At 44.7% G+C, this 22599-nt stretch overlaps 1 protein-coding gene across 1 annotated transcript in view; it reads left to right on the forward strand.

The window, feature by feature from the left end:
- The window catches only part of LOC126248648 (alpha-aminoadipic semialdehyde synthase, mitochondrial), a 288931-nt gene that overhangs the window by 209367 nt on the left and 56965 nt on the right, over nucleotides 1–22599 (forward strand). The window contains exons 17-18 of the mRNA XM_049949837.1: nucleotides 11044–11254; nucleotides 17445–17621. Coding sequence (XP_049805794.1) covers nucleotides 11044–11254; nucleotides 17445–17621 — 388 coding nt within the window. The remainder of the gene's footprint in view (nucleotides 1–11043; nucleotides 11255–17444; nucleotides 17622–22599) is intronic.

Consider the following 22599-nt stretch of genomic DNA (forward strand, 5'->3'; position numbering starts at 1 on the left):
AACAAATCCTGCACGCCATTCCATGCATGCTTCGCATCTGCGGACAATGTTTATTGCTACGAAGTCGATAAATATTTTGCCTCGTGTCATGGTCCACTTTGGGAGTCGTCCTCTGCCAAATACTCTACAACTGTGAGGGGTGTTCACGAAGGCACTGCACAAATAATTTGCAAAGAGTTGTTGATAGCGAGGGGTGTGCTCCAAAGTGCCGTGATTATCTTGGAGATATTTCCAGTAGTCAAAAACCATCTTCTCATCATTGCGTAATCAGCAGTAAATGGACATGCCTTTAAACCATGTGAGAGTGTGAGTCCCCGCAGTCGGGAAGTAAGTAGCAGGAGCTGCAGTAAATTGTATCAAGTGGGGCACAAAGGTAACAGGAGAGAATCTTCTGTACCAGCATCTGTGCGCCAAACACCGTTCCACAATTTAAATAGTGTTTATCAGTGTTCGGGAGGTGGCACTGTGGGCAGAGGGGAGAATCCGTCAGCCCGATGGCGTGCAACCTGCGTCTCATCGCATATTTCCGGTTGAACATCTGGTATCACGTTGCTCTCATGCATGTAGGGAGCAAGAGCTGTTCGACTGCTCTCCATACAGTAGGCCATAATGTAGCCACGCTTTCTATCTCAGTACATTGCGAGGGATGGATCTCAGCAGTAGATGTCTCTCGCCTTTGGGGCTCGAGAGGTGAGGAGATCATGGTACATGTAACTATATATGAGTATGAACGACGAGATGAGGAAAACAGAGAGAGCGATGCGTATTCGCAGCAGGCGGCAGGATGGCTGCCAGTAGCAATTCCTCCAACACACTGCTATAAGTGAAGTATGTTGATGGGTCTACAGTTTCGCCATTGTGCACAAACATAAGGCTGCAGCCCTTGCTCGGACTTTTATCAGTTCCAGTCCACCTTCATGCAGCAGGAGGGTGAGAATGTCACAGTGGACTTTAAATAGGAATCCAGCAGTAAGGCAATAACCAAACGCTGCCGGCAGTCTGTATGCCATTGCAGTAGGTAGTGAGAGAACCTAAGCCATATGTATCCAACTATCCGCCATGTGAAGGTTAAGATACTCATGGTAGGAGACTTATGCACTGAAGTAAGTTCTGACTGACTTTTATGCGTATCGCCTGCAGTAGACGTCTGTAGCGCGTGGTGCAAGCTAGCCCATGGTGGCAGCAGTTCTCCATCTGCCAAGCGACTAATAAGTCGTAACCACCACACCCAAGAGGTACCACATTTATCAATAGTGCAAGAAAATCAGACATCCGTAAATAGTGGCCCCTGTGTGGATCATCTAATGAGCTGACTAACCTGACATAAAATTAATTTAATGCCATCAAACCCGCAACAAAATAAATGACATCGTAAGGAATCAGAATGGGTGTCATTGAAAAATTAATAACAAGTACCTACGGTATCACAAAGAGATTTATTAACTAATATCAAGGTCAAGAGAGAACAAACATGTTAACAGGAACTTCAACGCTATAACATTTCATTAACAGGAACTCAGGTTGGTTGGCAATAGACTTGGGGAACCTAACTGGAATTTACGTGTAGATGAGACTAGCTACTGTGAGTGGAAGAATGCCAATCTAGGCAAGCACACTCTGCTGTATTGTTCCATTGATTGGTCTCCCATGTCGAAATATAATTAAGCATGCAGTGGACACTGTGATTGACTACTGTGAGTACAAAGCTGCTACACAAAAAAGATGGCCGTGAAAACGATTGATAAGCTTCTGAATTTCCCGAATGTGCGCAACGTTACCGCTATAACTGTTGAAAGACGAGATGCTGTCGTCTGCATGCGGGCGCTGCCAAAGCTGCTATGTTTGTTGGCACATCGTACTGCGGGAGATGCCCCCAAGTCCGCCGGTGATTGTCTCACGTGTGTCCGGACGTCTTTTCAACTGACTGCTCTCTTCATAGAAAAGGAAGAGCTTTAGCGACTGTACTCCACGATGGTCGAGAAGCAAGTCCATGCCTCTCCCGTTGCTCAAAAATCCACCAAAAAAACAGCCGTTCCCCCCGATGTTCTTGAATAAACCTATCATGGTCCAACAGTGGTTACCGTGCCAATCGTGTTTTCTAGCAAGGAGACCCGATCTTCCTCAACCAATCACTGCAGTGCAGTACTCATTCTGTTCTCAGAGAAAACAGCACACAATGCTGGAGGTCCTGCAGCCAAACCGCTGACGCATTTCACAAGATGAGGGAAGCTTCATAGCGAAAACAAGTTCGGTCTTGTCCATAAAACGATTTAGTGGGCGCCGTTTTGGCGAGGCGCGGCGGTGTCTAAGAAACGCGATATCTGGAGAAATTCGTCGTCCCGCCTCACAAGGTACGCTGTTCTTGTAATAAACACATTAGCCTGGTGCCAGCCCGATGCTGCTTTACCTGGACCTGCGCATTGCATAAGGTGACCAGACTCCCACACCACGTCCACTCGCTAATAAAGAGGTTAGGCCGGCGCGAGGATGCCCGGCGCCGCCAGTTTCTAAAGAAGTGTCATTTCGCATTCAGCCACAGCGTTTCCACACTCTTGATTGGCCGCCAGCGGAACAACGAGGACCGGCAGAATGGCGGCCCATAAACCACTGCCCTGCAGGGCCCACGGCCAGTTTCTGTGACTATAAAGGGAAGCCTAACAATATAAAGGTGCTGAGAACTTGCCTGCTGCTTGTGGAAAGTTCTAAAGCTGCCCCTAATGCAATTATCATCTCCAACGTCCAGAAATCTGTCTCTATAGCCGAGTTTAATTCTCGTACTGCTAATCAAGTCATAAAAGTACTGTGAGATCAATCAGTGATTTACTCTAACTCTAATAGTCCATCAGATTAATATCAGTCAGGGAAAATTTAGATACACCAAAGACGAATGAAATTGTATGATAATCACCGAAACAAAATGAATGGGGGCCGGCCGAAGTGGCCGTGCGGTTAAAGGCGCTGCAGTCTGGAACCGCAAGACCGCTACGGTCGCAGGTTCGAATCCTGCCTCAGGCATGGATGTTTGTGATGTCCTTAGGTTAGTTAGGTTTAACTAGTTCTAAGTTCTAGGGGACTAATGACCTTAGCAGTTGAGTCCCATAGTGCTCAGAGCCATTTGAACCATTTGAAAATGAATGGGGAAATGCCTGGCGGGTATTACCACTCCAGTGGCCTGCCCGGAAGGCATGCCGTCTTTCAGTGGTAGCTGTGCAGTGCACGTCCTGTGTAAATGTAATGCCCAAATTGCCGATCATGCCCACCTGTGGGAGGGGCGCCAAAACAGTCCTCGTGGAGGGCCCAGCAAATATTCATCGCTGCTGACTTGGGCACATTCATGTGGCTTTCCACCACCAACTCATATCACATGATCCACTCAAGCATCGAGTGCACCTCATCACGTGACTGGACCAGTAGTTGAAGGTCATCAGCATACGCTCTGCGCCGGCCTGAGTGACAGAGCGGTTCTAGGCGCTTCAATCTGGAACCGCGCGACCGCTACGGTCGCAGGTTCGAATCCTGCCTCGGGAATGGATGTGTGTGATGTCCTTAGGTTAGTTAGGTTTAAGTAGTTCTAAGTTTTAGGGGACTGATGACCTCAGCTGTTAAGTCCCATAGTGCTCAGAGCCATTTGAACCATACCCTCTGCAGTGGGAGGTGTGCCCCCTCAATGTAATCCCCGTAAGTCTGTGTTTCAGCCCTCCTGTGAGAGTTCTAGTGCCATAGCGTAAGGGATCACGGAGAGTGGGCATCCTTGAAGAACCGAATGCCAGCTTGACAAGGGACCGACTGCACGTCCACTTATTAGAACATGGGGTGATACTTCGCGTGAGAGGTGCAAAACTACATCGAGGAAGTCAGGTGGGAAGCACATGCAGGCTAGAACTCAAGTAAGAAAGTTGTGGTGCACTCCGTAGAATGTGTGGCCAAAGTCAGTTGAAATCACAACAGCTCATAGGTGGCAAAATGTGGCGAGAGCCATCATATCCCTAGACATGTCAGTAGCAGTTTGTATGTTGGTCTCTCTTCCTTGTGTCGTTTGTTTCAATGAAAGCGTTAGTGGCAGGACCTTCTTTAGGTACACTGCCGGAAGCTGAGCAAAGATCTTATAGTCTGAAATGAACATTGTAATTGGACAATAGTCCTCGATTGTCTGACCTCGTAAAGGCTTGTGTGTCGGGATGAATAGTCTATCGATGAAGCCAGGTGGCACGCAAAAACTGGGGGGGGCATCAGCTCGCGGTACGTCGTGATCCAATGGGGCATCATCATGATGCAGAATGTCCGATATAATTCAAGTAGCAGACCGTCTGGCCCCGGGGATTTATTAAGTGAACCCTTGTATTGCGCGTCCCCTACGTCGTCCTGCGTAATCTCCGCTAAAAGCAGTGATGCTGCTGTTTTGTTGAGAGTGCGCGTCATGTGCTGCAAAATGTCGTTATTCCCACCCCCCTCCTCTATATTCTCCTCCTCGTAAATACGTCGATAATGCTGCAAAGTCTTTCACAATGGCCGCCTTGGTGGTTAAGGATCGACCATCCGGCATAGTGAGGTCCATGACTAGACGTCGTCGGCATCGACAGCTATCGAGCACGACGTGGTACATAGATGGGATTTCGCCAGTCGTTTGGTCGTGACGCCGCGACTGCACGACTATCCCTTCAAATTTTCGCTGCAGAAGAGACAATATTCTTCTTTACTTCGGTGGCTTGCCACCTGTCGGTCTGGTGATGAGGGGTGGGATACAAGTTCGCGAAACATCGTGTAATAAAAGTCCGTGACGACGCCAAGAGGCGATGTCCTCTTCATAGTGTATTAGAACCACCATAACGCCGGCTTTGCACATTCCATCCACAAATAACACATATCGAAAGAAGCAAAGCAGTTTAGTTAAGTTTTAATGAACAAAGGGAAATTAGGAAATCCTTATATGCTAGTAAACTAAATTCAGAGTTGGTTTGTATATGAAAAGATAACATTGCTATGGAGTTAAACCTAACAGTGTCATCTGTTGGTTCTTTGGTGTACTACGAAACTGACAGCGCCATCTTTGGTGTACCGCACCGCGTTGATTATACATCTGAACTACTAAGTGAGCTGACACTTTAAGATAAAATTCTAAACTGCGATATCTTTATTTCTCGCATGCCGATTATGATGAAATAAAACCTATAAATTGCCCCAAGCTACATTTAAGTTGCTTGTGAAAACCCATGAAAATTCGGCTAGTAGTTTCGGAGACCAGCATGTTCGAACTGACAAAATGACATACACGAGTGCTTTAGATAAAATTTTAAATCACAATATCTTTATCTCCGTTGACCCTTCCCCCGCAATCTCCACAAAGAAAACCCCTGATCCCCGTGACCCACCCACCACCATGGACACGACCCCGAGCACCACCCCTGCCACACCTGCCACCCACACCTTTGTCCTCTCCAATCCTGACCCTCTATTCCTCGATGCCTGCACCCTCACCCTGGCCATTCGTAAATACTTCCCCAATGCCCCCATCTCCCTTCTTATTCCTCGCAAGGACTTGGTCCTCATTCAATCCACCAATGCTTCCTTCCACACCGATCTCCTCTCTCGAATCCCACATATCCAATTTGGCCAACAAGCCACCCTCACCCCCTACCACACCCCATCCTCTCCCCATCAGCCCCAACCCCCACCCCCCTCCCGCGACGTCCGCCAACCTTCACCACCGTGATCACAAAGCTTAGCCCCGTGGTCATCGAGGCTGAGGTGTTGGCAGAACTCAAATCCCAGCCCAACATCAAAATCCGCTCGGCCCGTCGCATCTTTAATGATGCCAGGCCAACTTATCTAATGCGGATATTCACCAAATCCTCCTCATCCATTTACCGCCTCCTTACCGAGGGAGCCCTAATATACAATCACTGTCACAAAGTGGACCCCTCCCATTCCCCAGTCCAATCCTACTGCTGCCAACGCTGCCTCAAGTACAATGACCATGTTACCTCCACCTGCAAGAACCCCCCTACCTGTCCCCACTGCAAAGCTTCATACTTCTTAAAGTACTGCCCCAACCTCACGCCTCTCCCCCCCCCCCTCCTGCAACACCTGTAACGAACCCCATCCTACCTACTCCTCGAAGGGTAAAGTGAACCCTCCTCCAGTCACCCCTGAGCTCACCGTCCCTGTCCGTCCCGTTGATGACCCCATCTACCCCAACAACTCGCTCCACCCTCCCCCTACTGCAGAGGACATCATCTGTGTCATCACCATTGTGCTCCAAGCCGGCCGAAGTGGCCGTGCGGTTAAAGGCGCTGCAGTCTGGAACCGCAAGACCGCTACGGTCGCAGGTTCGAATCCTGCCTCGGGCATGGATGTTTGTGATGTCCTTAGGTTAGTTAGGTTTAACTAGTTCTAAGTTCTAGGGGACTAATGACCTCAGCAGTTGAGTCACATAGTGCTCAGAGCCATTTGAACCATTTGAACCATTGTGCTCCAAAACATCCACCCCTTCCAGCACTCCCACACCCTTTCCCAAATCGCCCTCGCTGCCCATTTCATCTTCCATATTACCACCTATGCCACCTACTCCCACAACCACGACCACTTCACATTCACCCACCTCACCACCCTTGTCTAACTCTCCCCTCCCATGGCGTGACAGCACTACAGTATCCTGTACCACAATAACTGCTCCTTGCCCACCCACAAACTCCCCCTTCCTCCACACCCTACATCAGCACAGGGTGGATGCCTTCATCCTCAATGAAACCTTCCTTCAACCCCGTATCTCCATCTCCACAGCTCCTTACACCCTTCACCGGACCGATAACCAGTATCCTTTGGTGCATGGCAGAGTTGCTATAGGCCACCTCAAGCACGTCCCTGTTCGGCGCCAACCTCTCCTCAACAATTCTGCCAATCATCTCACCCTCAGCCTCTTCTTCCCCACCCTTACCATCACCTGTGCCACCATTTATGTTCGCCCTCACACCCCCATCCTGTACGATTTCCTGGCCCACATTGATCGCACCTTCTCCACATACGTATTGCCGTCGACCAGAATATCCACAGCTGTGCTCCTCCAACGGTGGCATCGGTTTATCACTACCCTCCAGGGAGACCTGGTTCGCCTCCCCCAACACACCCGACCCGAATCCAACACCACTCCCAATGTGATCCTTGCCTCTCCCAACCTCCTTTGGCGCATCACTGCAGATTTCCTTGACCTCATTTGCAGTGACCGTGCTCCCGTTCTCCTCACAATCTCTAATGGTCGCCATCCCCGCCCCGCTCCTCGCCCTGATATCCCTCCTAAACTTATCCATGATTACTCCCGTGCTAACTGGGATGCCTACCGGGACTCCATTTACACCTAGGTTGAAGGCCACCGTACGAATACCTCTGTTCCTCCCCTTGCTCCTAGCTTCCAGTACTTGGGCCACACACCACCACTAACATCGGATAGGTGAGAGGAAAAGTGGTTGGCCTTACTGAGGTTGTCAGGAAAGGAGCGTTTAGTGCGGAGTGTGAGGCTGATGTCATGTGTAGTGATGGTGGTGTGGCCCAAGTACTGGAAGCTAGGACCAAGGGGAGGAACAGAGGTATTCGTACGGTCGATGATGTCAGGGAAGAGGGAATAATCAAATTGGGGATCATCTGGGATGGAAAAATATAAAATACTTCGGTACCATTCTAGATAAATGGGAGCAGCATTTGTTGAAGGTCCTGATTCTTCATAACGCTCTACCTGATGTTCATCAGAACATTCATTAGGAGTTGTACTGGGTTGGTATTTAGGTGCTACAGCCTGAGCAGATTCATTTCTATTTTCTATATGGTCAGTAACTAAAAAACTGTATGTGGTTTTCGCTGCAGCAAGATCATGCTCATTAAACACGAGATCATAAGGGTCGATTTCACATTCTTTGAACAATTTAACTGCATTACTGGTGGTATCTGATTTCAAATAGAACGTGATCAACAGATGAAGAGGTCGTCAACTTGCCCCAGTCGGTTATATTAAAGTCTCTGATTTGTGGAGTAGAATAAACAAGAATGACAAATGAGTAAATGGTGACCGTAATACGCATATTGTCTCTTTATTTACCCATAAAAAAGGATAGCCAAATACCTTGTCAGTTATTCCACAAGAGATTTGGTGGTGGTGGTGGTTAGTGTTTAACGTCCCGTCGACAACGAGGTCATTAGAGACGGAGCGCAAGCTCGGGTTAGGGAAGGATTAGGAAGGAAATCGGCCGTGCCCTTTCAAAGGAACCATCCCGGCATTTGCCTGAAACGATTTAGGGAAATCACGGAAAACCTAAATCAGGATGGCTGGAGACGGGATTGAACCGTCGTCCTCCCGAATGCGAGTCCAGTGTGCTAACCACTGCGCCACCTCGCTCGGTCACAAGAGATTGTGCTGAGGATATCGAAAATTGTAACACGTCAAGCAATGTACAGAACAGATACGGAACGCACACTGAACTAGCGGTCGCTGCGTCACTGTGCAAACTTTAAGGGTCTTGCCAGCTGAAGAATTACTGGTATTCCTATTGTTGTGCCACCTAGAAGTACGAACTAGAGCCAAGTGATTAACCGTCTACCCTGCTCGTCAACTTGCCTCTACCTTCCCTCCTAGTGCCACAGATTACCCAAAAGCAATAGATACAAAATAAATACGAGTACATCTTCCTCACTGGCATACTTACCTGATGTTGGTGGTGTAATCCTCCGAAGCACTTCGTGGAGAATGTAATAAAAGTGACAAGTTAAAGTCCCGTGTTGATTAAGATGATATTCGCCACAGTCACAGTCAAGCCTAAGCTAAAATATTTGCACTTAAAATGTGTGGCAAGTCGTTCTGGGTTAATACGTTTTTGTTTACTCAAGAACTGGAGTTAGGACGTTAGCTTGGTCATCAGATCATCTCTACTTTCACAGCTGGCGAATATTGAAACTGTCGTCGCTTCTAACGGAAGCTTTATCTGCGGCAGATTATTATGTGAAGAATACGAAGTAGAACTGTGTTTCGGATTCGACATGAAAATGTAGCTCCTTGGGACCAAACAGCGAGGTCACCAGTCCCATCGGATTAGGGAAGAATGGAGAAGGACGTCGGCTGTGCCCTTCGAAAGGAACCATCCCAGCCTTTGCCTGGAGCGATTTAGGGAAATCACGGAAAACCTAAATCAGGATGGATGGACGCAGGTTTGAACCGTCGTCCTCCCGAATGTGAGTCCAGTGTGCTAACCACAGCGCCACCTCGCTCGGTTTATTCTTATGTGTAATTATCCCTGCTAGAATAATTTCTTAAGCTGAAGAAAATTTCCGCTTTGTGGTAGACACAGTTCTACATTTTTCTTTTTCCCCATACATGCTTCAGAACTTCATGTCCTATATCCAGTATGCCTTTTTTTGTCCTGCCCGAAAAGTTTATGCGATATAAAAAGAACTTGTAGTCGTTCACATAAATTCGGATTAAAACTATTTCTGTATAACAGGAGTCATAATTTAATATTAATTCACGTTAGTGTATAAGGCTATGACACTCAGTCGGTAGCTTTGGGTATCCATGCACGACTCACGGTCAGATCCAGACTCCCATAGGTCGTAGTTCCTGCATCACAACCTGCACTCGTACACACATTATGTAATTCCTGTGAAATATTATCCGTGCATTATTTGTGGTGTATACAAAATTATGCTTACATAACTATTTTGGAAAATAAAAAAAATGTCGTGTGACTAGGGCCTTCCGTGCAAGTCTTTCGATTTGACGCCACTTCGGCGACTTGCGCGTCGATGGGGATGAAATGATGACGATTAGGACAACACAACACCCAGTCCCTGAATGGAGAAAATCCCCGATCAAGCCGGGAATCGAACCCGGGCCCTTAGGATTGACAGTCTGTCGCACTGACCACTCATCTACCGGGGGCGGACATTTTGGAAAATAAGACAATGTTACTGTTATAATTACCTTAAATAAAACCAGCAACTATTTATTTCTGATAATGCCACATAAGACACACGTTTAACTTCTTTTCATCTATTTTCCTTATGGTACCAGACTGAAAAATCGCTACATTATTTCGTATATTTTTTGCTTGTTATTTATTGTTTCTGGTGCTGTTGTCTTTTCCATTATGCTATGGGTATTGAAGAGCATATTTTGTTCGCTATCACTGTTTTTACTATTATGCCTGCATGTCACTCCTTTCATTTTTATAAACATGAAATGTATTCGCAACCATCAGTTGTGTAAGGGAATGATGACAAGGAAAATCTGTGCTGGACTGGGATTCGAACCCGGATTTTCCGCTTTACGCGAGCAATCACCTTAACAGCTTTGGGTATCCATGCACGACTCACGGTCAGACCCAGACTCCCATAGGACCTGCACTCGTACACACATTATGTAATTCCTGTGTTAGGTAGGACATTTTTAATTGGAAGTCGCTGCCTCGTATCGGCGGATAAATATCGATATTGCAGTGTGTGTGTGTGTGTGTGTGTGTGTGTGTGTGTGTGTGTGTGTGTTCAAAAATGTTCAAATTTGTGTGAATTTCTAAGGGACCAAAGTGCTGAGGTCATCGGACCCTAGACTTACACACTACTGAAACTAACTTAAATTAACTTATCCTAAAAACAACACACACACACACACACACACACACACACACACACACACACACACACACACACACCCGAGGGAGGACTCAAACCTCCGGCGGGAGGGGCCACACAGTCCGTCAGTCCGTGACATGGCGCCCCAAACCACACGGCCACTATCGTACCATATTTGGAAGGCGGGCTGTTTGAGAGTAGAAAAGGCTGAATTCCGGTAAGGGTTGACGTGTTTACAGAGTGATAAGTGTTAATTTATTACATTCCTTCCTGAACAATTAATTTTTGTATTTGATATTTTTCTTCTGTTATTAATACATGGCACAAGCACGGAAGTAGAAGATCTACAATATGGGACAAATGCTAGTTTCTTACGAACTCGCCGAAGCTGTTTCCAGTGAGCGGCAGCTCAGATAACGTGTGTTTCCCGCACAGCGCCAGCTGATCTGCCACCTGCTGGGCCTCACGGACCCGTCCATCTTCTACGACAACCTGAAGACGAAGCTCGTGGAGCGGTTGGGCGGCGAGGGCACGGCGAGGGCGGACGCGCTCGAAGCGCTGGGGCTGCTGGAGGAGGCGCCCGTCAAGCGGCTCGGCACCCCGCTGGACACTCTCTCTTACTACCTCTCCAAGAAGCTCTCCTTCGGTACGTCGCCATATTCTCAGCGCTAAATGCCTTATGCAGTACGTCCCATTAGATTAGATTAGATTAGATTAGATGAACTCTTTGTTCTATCAGTCCGCATTGAGAAGCTCCTCATAGGTGTAAAACAAATCAGATTTATTTTATATTGTGTGATGTTAATAAAAATATCGTAATAATAATAATAATAATAATAATAATAATAATACAGTACCTCATGTGGTTCTGTTTAGAGATGCACCGCTGAAGTAGGATGAGGATTTTTCAGGCTCCTCTTAAACTGAACTTGATTTGCAGGTAAACTTTTTATGATTATTGTCAAGTTATTGAAAATGCATATTCTTGAATAGTGGACCCCTTTTGTGGACTAAAGTGAATGCCTTTAAGACTTTATGTAATTTGTTCTTCTTCCTAGTTGTGATTTTGTGAACTGAGATGTTTCTTGAAAAAAGGACATATCATTTACATCAAATTTCGTTAAGGAATACATATACCGGGAAGGATTAGTTAATATGTCCAGTTCCTTGAACAGACTTCTGCACTATGTTGTTGAACGCACACCACAAATACTGCATATTACACGCTTTTGGATTGTGAAAACTTTTGTTTGGCTTGAAGATTAACTCCATAATGTGATACCATACGACATTAAGGATTGAAAATAAGCAAAGTATTCCAGCTTTTTTTTATTTTATGTCATCTATATCTGATAACAGTTGACTTGTAAATAAGGATTTGTGTAGGCGTTTCAGCAGTTCTGTGGTATGGTCATCCCGTCTGCATTTATTATCAAGTTGTAATTTCAGGAGTTTAACATTGTCAACCTCTCCTATCTGCGCTATTTCATACGTTATACACATGTAGAAATATCTTACTTGGTCTGAATTGCGTGTAGTGAGTCTTCTCAAAGTTTAATGGTAGTGAGTTGGATACAAACTTTTTATTAATGTCCATGAAAATATGATAATCAACATTTTCTAAAACTATGCTCGATTTGCTATTTATTGCAATACTTTTATCATCTGTAAACGAAACAAACAATGTATCTGGCAATGACTGATGACAGGTCATTAATGTACACAAGAGAAGGCAATGGCCCTACGATGGACCTGTGTGAGGCGCCACACGTGATTACTTTCCAATCTGATGACGAATGATAGTTTAATTCACTGGTCTGTCGTATTGACCCATTTTGTTGTTCTGTCTGCGGAATATGACTTGAGCCGTTTTATGCCACTGCCAGTTGTTCTGGAACTTGTTGAAATTGTCAGTAGATAGGGTTTCACTAGGCATGGCCTACACCGAAACACGATTGGTAAGCGAAGACTGCTACCGTCGATACATGAAAGCAGATTGGTTGGATATGGGGCCACACATAGTAAAAAACCGTTGTTATGGGTAAGAGAAGTAGGCGTTTTTTACGATAAAACCAGACAACAAGTTCCCCTCCCTAAAGAGTAACTCCAGTAGTTTAAAAAGTCTACAATAAGCACTCACAAAGTATTAAATAAAGACGCTCGACATCAACAAGAAATGTTGTGTATGTATCGATTATTCGATGTGGACACATATTACGATAAATTAACATAGGGTCTAGATAAAGTCACAAAAGCAGAAGTCAACATTATGTTGTGTGTAGAGGTAAACATAAACACAAATGTCATAAATAAAACTAGCAGCACCCTAATACACTGAGGTGACAAAAGTGATGGGATACGTGCTAATATCGTGCCGGACCTCCTTATGCCCGGCATAGCACAGCAACTGGAAGTAGCATGCACTCAACATGTCGTTGGAGGTCACCTGCAGAAATACTGAGCCATACTGCCTCTAGAGTCGTCCACAAGTGCGAAAGTGTTGCTGGTGCAGGATTTTGTGCTCGAAATAACCTTTCGATTAGATCTCAGAAATGTTCCATAGGGCTCATGTCGGGCAATCTGGGTAGCCAGATGATTCGCTCAAATTATCCAAAATGTTCTTCAAACCAGTAGCGAAGAATTACGACCCGGTGACACGTCGCATTGTCATCCATAAAAATTCCATCGTTGTTTGGGAAAATGAAGTCCATGAACGGCTGCAAATGGTCTCCAAGTAGCCGAAAATAACTATTTACACTCAATTATCGCTTCAGTTGGACCAGAAGACCTAGTCCATTCCATGGAAACACAGCCATTGTAGAGCCACCACCAGCTTGCACAGTGAGTTGTTGCCAACTTGGGTCCATGGCTTCGTGGAGTCTGGGCCGCACTTGAACCCTACCATCAGCCCTTACCAACTGAAACCGGGACTCATCTTACCATGTCACGGTTTTCCAGTCGTCTAGGATGCAACCGATATGGTCACGAGCCCAGGAGAGGCACTGCAGGCTATGTCGTGCTGTTAGCAAAAGCACTCGCGTCAGACGTTTGCTGCCATAGCCCACTAACGCCAAATTTCGCCGCACTGTCCTAACGGATACGTTCGTCGTAGGCCCCACATGATTTCTGCGGTTATTTCATGCAGTGTTGCTTGTCTGTTAGCACTGGAAACTCTATACAAACGCCGCTGCTCTCGGTCGTTAAGTGATAGCCGTCGGCCACTGTTTTGTCTGTGGTGAGGGGTAATGAGTGAAATCTGGTATTCTCGATACACTCCTGACACTGTGGATCTCTGTCCCATGCATCTAGCTCCAACTACCATCCTGTGTTAAAATTCTGTTAATTCTTGTCGTGTGGCCATAATCACGTCGGAAGCTTTTTCACAGATAACAGCTCCGCCAGTGCACTGCCCTTTTATATCTCATCTGTGCGATACTACCACCATCTATATATGTGCAGATCGCTATCGCATTACTGCTGCACCTTAGTGTAAATATCCTTCAGAGTTCTGGCGCCGGCCTGTGTGGCCGAGCGGCTCTAGGCGCTCCAGTCTGGAACCGCGCGACCGCTACGGTCGCTGGTTCGAATCCTGCCTTGGGCATGGATATGTGTGATGTCCTTAGGTTGGTTGGGTTTAAGTAGTTCTAAGTTCTAGGGGACTGATGACCTCAGATGTTAAGTCCCATAGTGCTCAGAGCCATTTGAACCATTTTTGAGTTCTGGCGTGTCCCTGTTGGCCAATAGTGCAGCAAGGGTTACTACAATAACTGCATCGGTAATCGACAAGTGGCCACAAGTATGGATAGGGACAAGAGCAATGTAGCTGTAAAAATCTTGCACTCTCAGACCATTTCTGCCCAATAACAACAGTAAAATGAGGTTTGGAAAAAATCCCTAAACTTCAGACCTACAAAACATATTTACTACAAATCAACATAAAAGTTTCTTCAAGAGAAGTTATTAACGAAATATAGGATGAAGTGTATAGACAAACCATTGTAAATAGAAAATTCTCCAAATTTTCGAAGTTGTTTAAATTGAAGCCTGAAACGGCATTTCCCAAACTACCCACATCAGTCTTATCAAATGGATAACAGTAGGTATTAGGAGTCCACCCAACGCTCAGGTACTTCAATTCTTTGAAAAAGAGTTGTAATGAACCAAAGTTCTCATATTTCTATCATAGGTACAAAAGATTTATAGGAATCTGCTGACTACGGCAAAAAAATAATATACAAACAAGAGAATAAAAGCGAAGCGAAGCAGTCTGGTATGTCATCAAACAGGTAATTGCGGGGGACAAACAAAAGCATAATGGTAAGAGAGGGCGTACAGTCAGGCAGCAGTAGCCGGCCGAGACACAAGCAGCAACAGGGAAGTAACCGATATTGAGACTTTTACGAGTTCCTAACCAGGAGGGAATTTTATATTATCTGTGTGCTTTAATAGTTTAGTTTATTGAGTTTCTGCGTGTTTATTTAATATCTAATAGCCACAGTTCTCGCATTTTCGTTTGCGTCGGAAAGTAATCTGATTTTGTAACATATTAAAAGTTCCTAATCAGGGGCGAATTCTTTAGTTTCATCTGAGTGCTTCGGTAGTTAGGTTTTTGAATCTCTGCGTATTAATCTAATTTATTAGACACAGTTCCTGCATTTTCGTCAGGGAGTTAAATTATGAATTTATTAGGTGTAATTTAAATTTTATGCCTCTTTTTGTGAACCTGACAAACTTAATAAACTAGGATTAGATATCCTATTAATTTAACTGTTAATTACATTCCCCAGGGCACTATTAGCTAAGGTTTTTAAAACCGAAGTATTTGGCAGTGTCTCTTGCCATTCAGAGCAACCCGCTCTGTGATTGATAACACACGCCTGACTAATTAATTTTTTTATTTGTATATATCTGTTATCGCAAAACATTTTTAGAGTCATAATTTTCTTGATTATAATTGTTGGGCTGGTACGTAAGTTCGTAGCGTTTTCCTATAGGTTTAATAAACACAACAGATGCTCGTGACAGGGACTTTAGTCATTTATAATATATTCTCCTACACTGTTTACAACAGTCTGCCAAAGCTGGGTTAACTTTTCGATCCCGCAAATGTAAAAATTACGTGGATTTGAGGCGAAGAACTCGTGTAGCCATGTTCAGACCGCATCTTCATCCGGAAAGGAAGTTCCTTGAACGTTCTTCGATAGAGAGCGAAAAAGGTGAAAATCTGAGGGCACAAGAAAGTCTCGCAGAATGCGGCTGGGTGTTATCGTGAAGTAGCATCACTTCACGCAGTCTTCCTGGTCGTTGTTCTTGGACTGCGTTTGCAAGACGTCTCAGTTGTTGGCAATAATTGCCAGCAGTGATGCTTGGAGAAGCAATTCGTAGTATACCACACCGTAGCACTTCCACCAGGTATACAACATTACCTTTTGTTGACGCGAGCAGGTCTTTATAGGGGGAGTTGTTGCTTTGTTTGGGCTCAACTGCTCCTTTCGTTTCCGTATGTTAGCATATAGACTACAAAGTCAACCTTTCTCATCATCAGTAACGATTCAGAATAGTTCACGAGCCGACTGATGACGAGCAAGCAGAGATGCACGTATGGCCATCCGCCGATTTTTGTGATTTTGGCTTAGAGCATGCAGTACCCATACACTTGATTTCTGAACCGTCATCATTGCATGCATATGTTGCACGATGCTGGAATGATCACAGTTCATCACATTCGCTAGATCTATAGTACACTGACGTGGGTCATTGTAGATTAATGCATTAAACCATCTTAATCAAACCCCAAAGATCTTCGAGAACGTGGTGAGTCACTAATATCGAAACGATCCTCCTTAGAAAGAGAAAACCATTTTCTTGCCGTGATCTGTCCAGCGGCATTATACCCACACACGGCGCAAATGTTTCTGGCTGCCTCCGCTGCTGTTGAACTCAAACGGAAGAATATGTCGGAAATGTTCTGATTTCTCCACTTGGTACTCCATTTTATAGCATCCACAGCTCCACTCCCTATCTCCAAATGACAAAACGATAATTTGTTAACTCAAATAGCAACAGTGAGCTAGAAATAAAAAATGACAGTTGACAAATAAACCAATAGCAACCGAAATATTATGGGGACATTATATAGTGGCAGTTTTAGGCTGTGAGTGTTTTTAATTATGGTTCCGTAAGATACTGGTTGAGGTCTGGCCTGAACTACCACTGCCAACCGCAGCAAACAATTGCGCTGTAACCACTACAAAATGCTTTGTGTGCTCCAGTTTGCTTTGAGTTGTGGATTCCTTGTTTCCTTTTTTCTTATTTTTGAATGAGTGCATGAAGGGATTCGAATGCAACTCTCACCACCACAAAAGGAATCAGCGATCCTTATGATCTGGGTGTTGTGTTGTCTTCATCATCATTTCCTCCCCAACCGGCGCGCAGGTCGCCCAATGTGGCGTCGAATGTAATAAGACTTGCACCAAGGCGGCAGGACCTGCCCCGTCAGGGGCCTCCCGGCCAATGACGCCAAACGCTAATTTCATTTCCATGAATGTTATGTCAGTTTTGCTTTCGTAGAAGCACAGAACGCGGACGCAGGGTGGCAGCCCTTCGAGATGGTGGCGGGGCTCTTGTCCTCGCACCGCTTCCCTTCCTTCGGGCAGTCTAAATTCTCGTTTGTTTACAAACGCGGCCGACTGCCAGAATATACTGTCCGCATAATACCAGCATGCAAAAGAAAAACGCTTCGAACTTTTGCACCTACCTAGTATAAAAAATGCCAGGACAAGGTGCAGCTTACGCTTAAGAGGAGGTGGATTAGGCAGAGGTTTTTTTTGTGTCAGAACGCACGGAGCGTGACCTGGTGATCCTGCGGCACGACGTGGGCATCCTGTGGCCGGACGGGCGGCGGGAGAAGCGTGGCATCAACATGGTGCTGTACGGCACGCCGGCGGGGCACTCCGCCATGTCTCGCGCTGTCGGCATCCCCACCGCCATCGCCACCAAGATGCTGCTCGACGGTACGTGCTTCCTTTTTTACTTTCACTTTTCCCTACATTCCGAGACGTCTAAGCAGTCTTCTAAGTACTGGGAACCTTAAGAGGACTCTGCGTGAGGACAATGAATAACCGAGCAACTCTGTTCGTTGCGATTAAGCCGAGCAGCCGGTTTAGCTGTACGAAGTTCTCCTTTCATGTAGGTAGAGCCTGGAATCGTGGCCTAACTGACAACTATGGTTCGGAGATAGAGAGGAAACAATGCTTAAGAGAGACTCTGACTACTTCAAGGCGTTTGTCCATATTTACATTGGTTAATTGTTTTGAACACTAGCAAGGAGAGGGGACCCAGTGGTGGGATCGACTTTTTGAAACCATCTATATGGTGATGTAGGTTAAGATCCCACGTATCACACCTGCAACCAGTCACCATGGTGGACCATTGTTTGCGAGTAATCGATGAAAAAAACATCGGAATTTTATGTGCTGCTCAATAGCAATAAAACAGAAGAGTTGGAAACTGTTTGCGTATTGTAAGGGCTAGAGGAAGACCTTCACATGCTGAAGATTGTGGGTTCAAATCTTGTTAGATGCTTTACATTCTTTTTATTTTTAAATCTTTGTGAAAATGACTTCGATCATTATCGTTATTCAAGTACCTGGCTTAAAAGTAATTTTTATTTCTGTTTCTTTGTGATATTTCAATCATTGTATGATTTTTTTTTTCATTTCCTCTCATTTTTTCTTTATATCATTCTTTTTCCGCTCGGAGTTTTTGTGAATGTGAATTTAATCATATTTATCTAATACAATATTTAAATATTTGAAAATGCCAATCTATCGGTTAAATTACAAAAGACGAAATAATCTATTTATGTTGATTATGCAACAGTGTCAAAAATGTATTTTTCGTCACGAAATGTGCATTTTTTGGATGGCAATCGTCGTTCAAACATTTAAAACATAACGTAAATTCCTATTGCACAATAGACAAAATATTAAGATGAAGATTTACACGAAAGAAGGGATTATATGTAAAACGAAAATCAAGAAGAATGAGGAATATAAATAATGAATGCACCAACATGGACGAAAAAATAAGATGATAAAACGAAAGAAATCAAATCGAAATTAATATACAAATTTAATTAAAATCACGTGAACAAAGATTTCAAGCAGGAAAGAAATGATAGCACGAAAAATGCGAGCAAATGAAGAAGTAGATACGATGATTAAAATGCTGTGACAAAGGAATAGAAATAAAAAATTACATTTAAACCTATTAATGGGAGAAAAATAATTAAATACGTCATTTCGATAAAAACTTAAAAATGAAAGCTAATTTAAAGTACCTGATAGGCTTCAAGTCCATAACGTTCTGCACGTCAAGGCCTAACCATATCCATTACACCAGTCAATATGATACTAATATGTTAATGCTATTGAGCATCACGCAAAATTCTGAAATTTTTTTCGTCAATAATTCGCAAGCGAGGGCCTACCAGGGTGAATGGCTGTAGGATGTGATAGTTGGAATATTAACCTACGTCACAATATAGACGATTTCAAAAATACTATCCCACCGCTGGGGACCTCACCTTGTAAATTGCAGATATAGTACGATTTTTGGCCATAATACACTATGTGATCAAAAGTATCCGGACACCTGGCTGAAAATGAATTACAAGTCCGTGGCGCCCTCCATAGGTAATTCTGGAATTCAGTAGTATGGTGTTGGCCCACCCTTAGTCTTGATGACAGCTTCCACTCTCGCAGGCATACGTTCAATCAGGTGCTGGAAGGTTTCTTGGGGAGTGGCAGCCCATTCTTCACGGAGTGCTGCACTGAGGAGAGGTATCGATGTCAGTCGTTGAGGCCTGCCGCGAAGTCGGCGTTCCAAAACATCGCAAAGGTGTTCTATAGGATTCAGGTCAGGACTCTGTGCAGGCCAGTCCATTACAGGGATGTTATTGTCGTGTAACCCCGAATTGCTCTTCAACAGTGGGAAGTAAGAAGGTGCTTAAAACACAACGAAGGCCTGTGCTGTGATGGTGCCATGCAAAACAACAAAGGGTGCAAGCCCCCTCCATGAAAACCACAACCACACCATAACACAACCGCCTCCGAATTTTACTGTTGGCACTACACACGTTGGCAGATGACGTTCACTGGCCATTCGCCATACCCACACCTTGACATCGGATCGCCACATTGTGTAATGTGATTCGTCACTCCACACAACGTTTTTCCACTCTTCAATCGTCCAATGTTTACGCTGCTTACACCAAGCGAGGCATCGTTTGGAATTTACCGGCATGATGTGTGGCTTATGAGCAGCCGCTCGACCCTGAAATCCAAGTTTTCTCACCTCCCGCCTAACTGTCATAATATTGTAGTGGATCCTGATGCAGTTTGGAATTCCTGTGTGATGGTCTGGATAGATGTCTGCCTATTACACAATACGACCCTTTTCAACTGTCGGCAGTCTGTCAGTCAGCAGATGAGGTCGGCCTGTACGATTTCGTGCTGTACTTGTCGCTTCACGTTTCCACTTCACTATCACGTAGGAAACATTGGACCTAGGGATGCTTAGGAGTGTGGAAATCTCGCGTACAGACGTATGACACAAGTGACACCCAATCACCTGACCACGTTCTAAGTCCGTGGGTTTTGCGGAGCGCCCCATTCTGCTCTCTCACAATGTCTAATGACTACTGAGGTTGCTGATATGGAGTACCTGGCAGTAGGTGGCAGCACAGAGCACCTAATATTAAAAACGTATGTTTTTGGGGGTGTCTGGATACTTTTGATCACATAGTGTATATTAACCTCCTAGAACTGGGTGAAGTAAATCATAGCTGACACACAACATGTCTAACCTGATTTCATGTGTGGCACAAATATTCATATGATCTTGTATCAGCGTTGTTATATGCATGAAAATACGACAATCGTATAGCCTGCGATTGGCACTGTCAGAGATACCATGCAGTATCTAGGAATTCGTTGACTTTAATTACATGAACACAGTAACATACACTCTAAGCTTTTAATAATTCGTTCTAGGACATACTGCTCCCTGTTCTCTTTTTCTGACCATGGGTTTTTCTTGGTTGTGAGGCAAATGCAGAAATTGTAAAACTCCTCCCAAGTGTTCCCAACAGGGACTCCCCTTGGACCACTACGTGCCGGCATGGTATTTGACTGACTCCACAGTTGGTCAGAACATAAATAGCCCGCTCTACCCTCAAGTGTTGAGAGTAAAAACTATAAAAGTATATGTACAAGCAATTGTTTTGGGATTGATTCAATTGTCCCATGTCCCTCTTATCTTGTGGTAATATTTTTATTTCTGCATAATTATTACATCTGAATCCCTTGATAATGTTTCATTAGATAGTCTAACCCCTACTAAATTTGCACTTTGCAGGCCCTTCCAGAGCAAGTTAATTTTTCTTTAAAATGTCATCAGACGTGACTTGAGCATAACTGGCAGCAGCAAGACTTTTTTTTTTTTAATGATGTCGCAGATTTGCGGTAACATTAGCATTATTTTGATTTATGTATAACACGTATCGTCAAAACCACATTATTTAAATACTCTATCACAGAAAACTATCACTGTGCATTCATACAAACATCTATGAGGGGTAGTCAAATGAAAACCAAGCACTAGCCACAACGGGTCAATGGAATGGTTCCATTCAGAAGTAATCCCCACCGGCGTTAAGACATTTATCTCACTGAGAGACGAGATGATCAGTCCCTGTTTCCTAGACCGCAGTCGGCCGCTGATCGTTCCACAACTCTTGGCACTTCCTCGTCAGATTCAGAAACCGACGTCCAGACACGTCTTCCTCCAGTTCATCAAAGATGTGAAAATCACACGGTGAGTGATTCGGGCTGTGCAGAGGATATCGCAGTGTTTCCCAACCAAATCGGTGAAGCGTAGCCTTCGCCCGACTGGAAGTGTTGTGACGGACGTTATCGTGAAGCAGGATGATTCCATCTGACAGCATTCCGAAAGCCCAGGGACAAACGGCAGAGCCAACAGCGGAAACATTCCACATCTCCCCTGCCAAAGAAATCCAAAACTATTCACACAATTTCCAGTATGGTCATGATGACCTTGTTCTTCGACTGCAGAGGCCCTCTCCTCGACGAGTTCCTCGAGTGTGGAACCACAATCAATGCGCAGCGCAATGAAGACACTTTGAAGAAACTGTCACACGCCACGAAGCCCAAATGCCTAGGAATGTTGTCGTACAGAAGCACCCTGTTGCACGATAACGTGTGCCCCCAGACTGCCAATCGTACGAAGGCTACGCTTCAGCACTTCAATATCGTCCGTACAGCTCGGATTTTTCACCGTGTGATGAAAGACAGGCGTGTATGTCGGTTTCAGTCGGACGAGGAAGTGCAAGAGTGGGTGCGGTTGTGGACCCGTCAGCGGCCGACCGCGTTCTACGAAATATAAATTGATCGACAGTCTCGGAAAAAGACTGGCAGAAACCCTATATAACTCAGGATGCAGTGTTACTAGCGTAATAAAACCTGATGCTCCACTGAAACAGATCGTCAACAATTGCGAAAATCTGAGTATCAAGATAAAGAAAAATGATTGTGTTCTAATCCTAGGGGGCGGAGTAGACGTCCGCTGCAATGATGTATTGTCAGCAAGACGAGCGCTAAGAGAGACGCTCGAAAAGCTCAAAAATGTACATGTGATGGTAACCAGCATTCCATACGATTTTTTTAAGAAATCTCGGGTTAACGAAGAAATAAAAAAAACTAACAGACTGCTTCACAAAATAACAAAGTGCTACCCAAATTCAACATTTGTCCAGCTAGATTTCAGAAAAAAACATTTCATAAACAGTGGAGATCTCCTAAATAGAGCAGGACAACTGTATGTCTGTGCTCAAATTATGAAAACAATAAATAATTTCAATGATCAACACAAACTGCCAGGTATCCTCACCATAGCAGTAACTGAGCAAAT

Source organism: Schistocerca nitens, chromosome 3 (genome assembly GCF_023898315.1).
Source record: "Schistocerca nitens isolate TAMUIC-IGC-003100 chromosome 3, iqSchNite1.1, whole genome shotgun sequence".
Lineage (NCBI taxonomy): Eukaryota > Metazoa > Arthropoda > Insecta > Orthoptera > Acrididae > Schistocerca > Schistocerca nitens.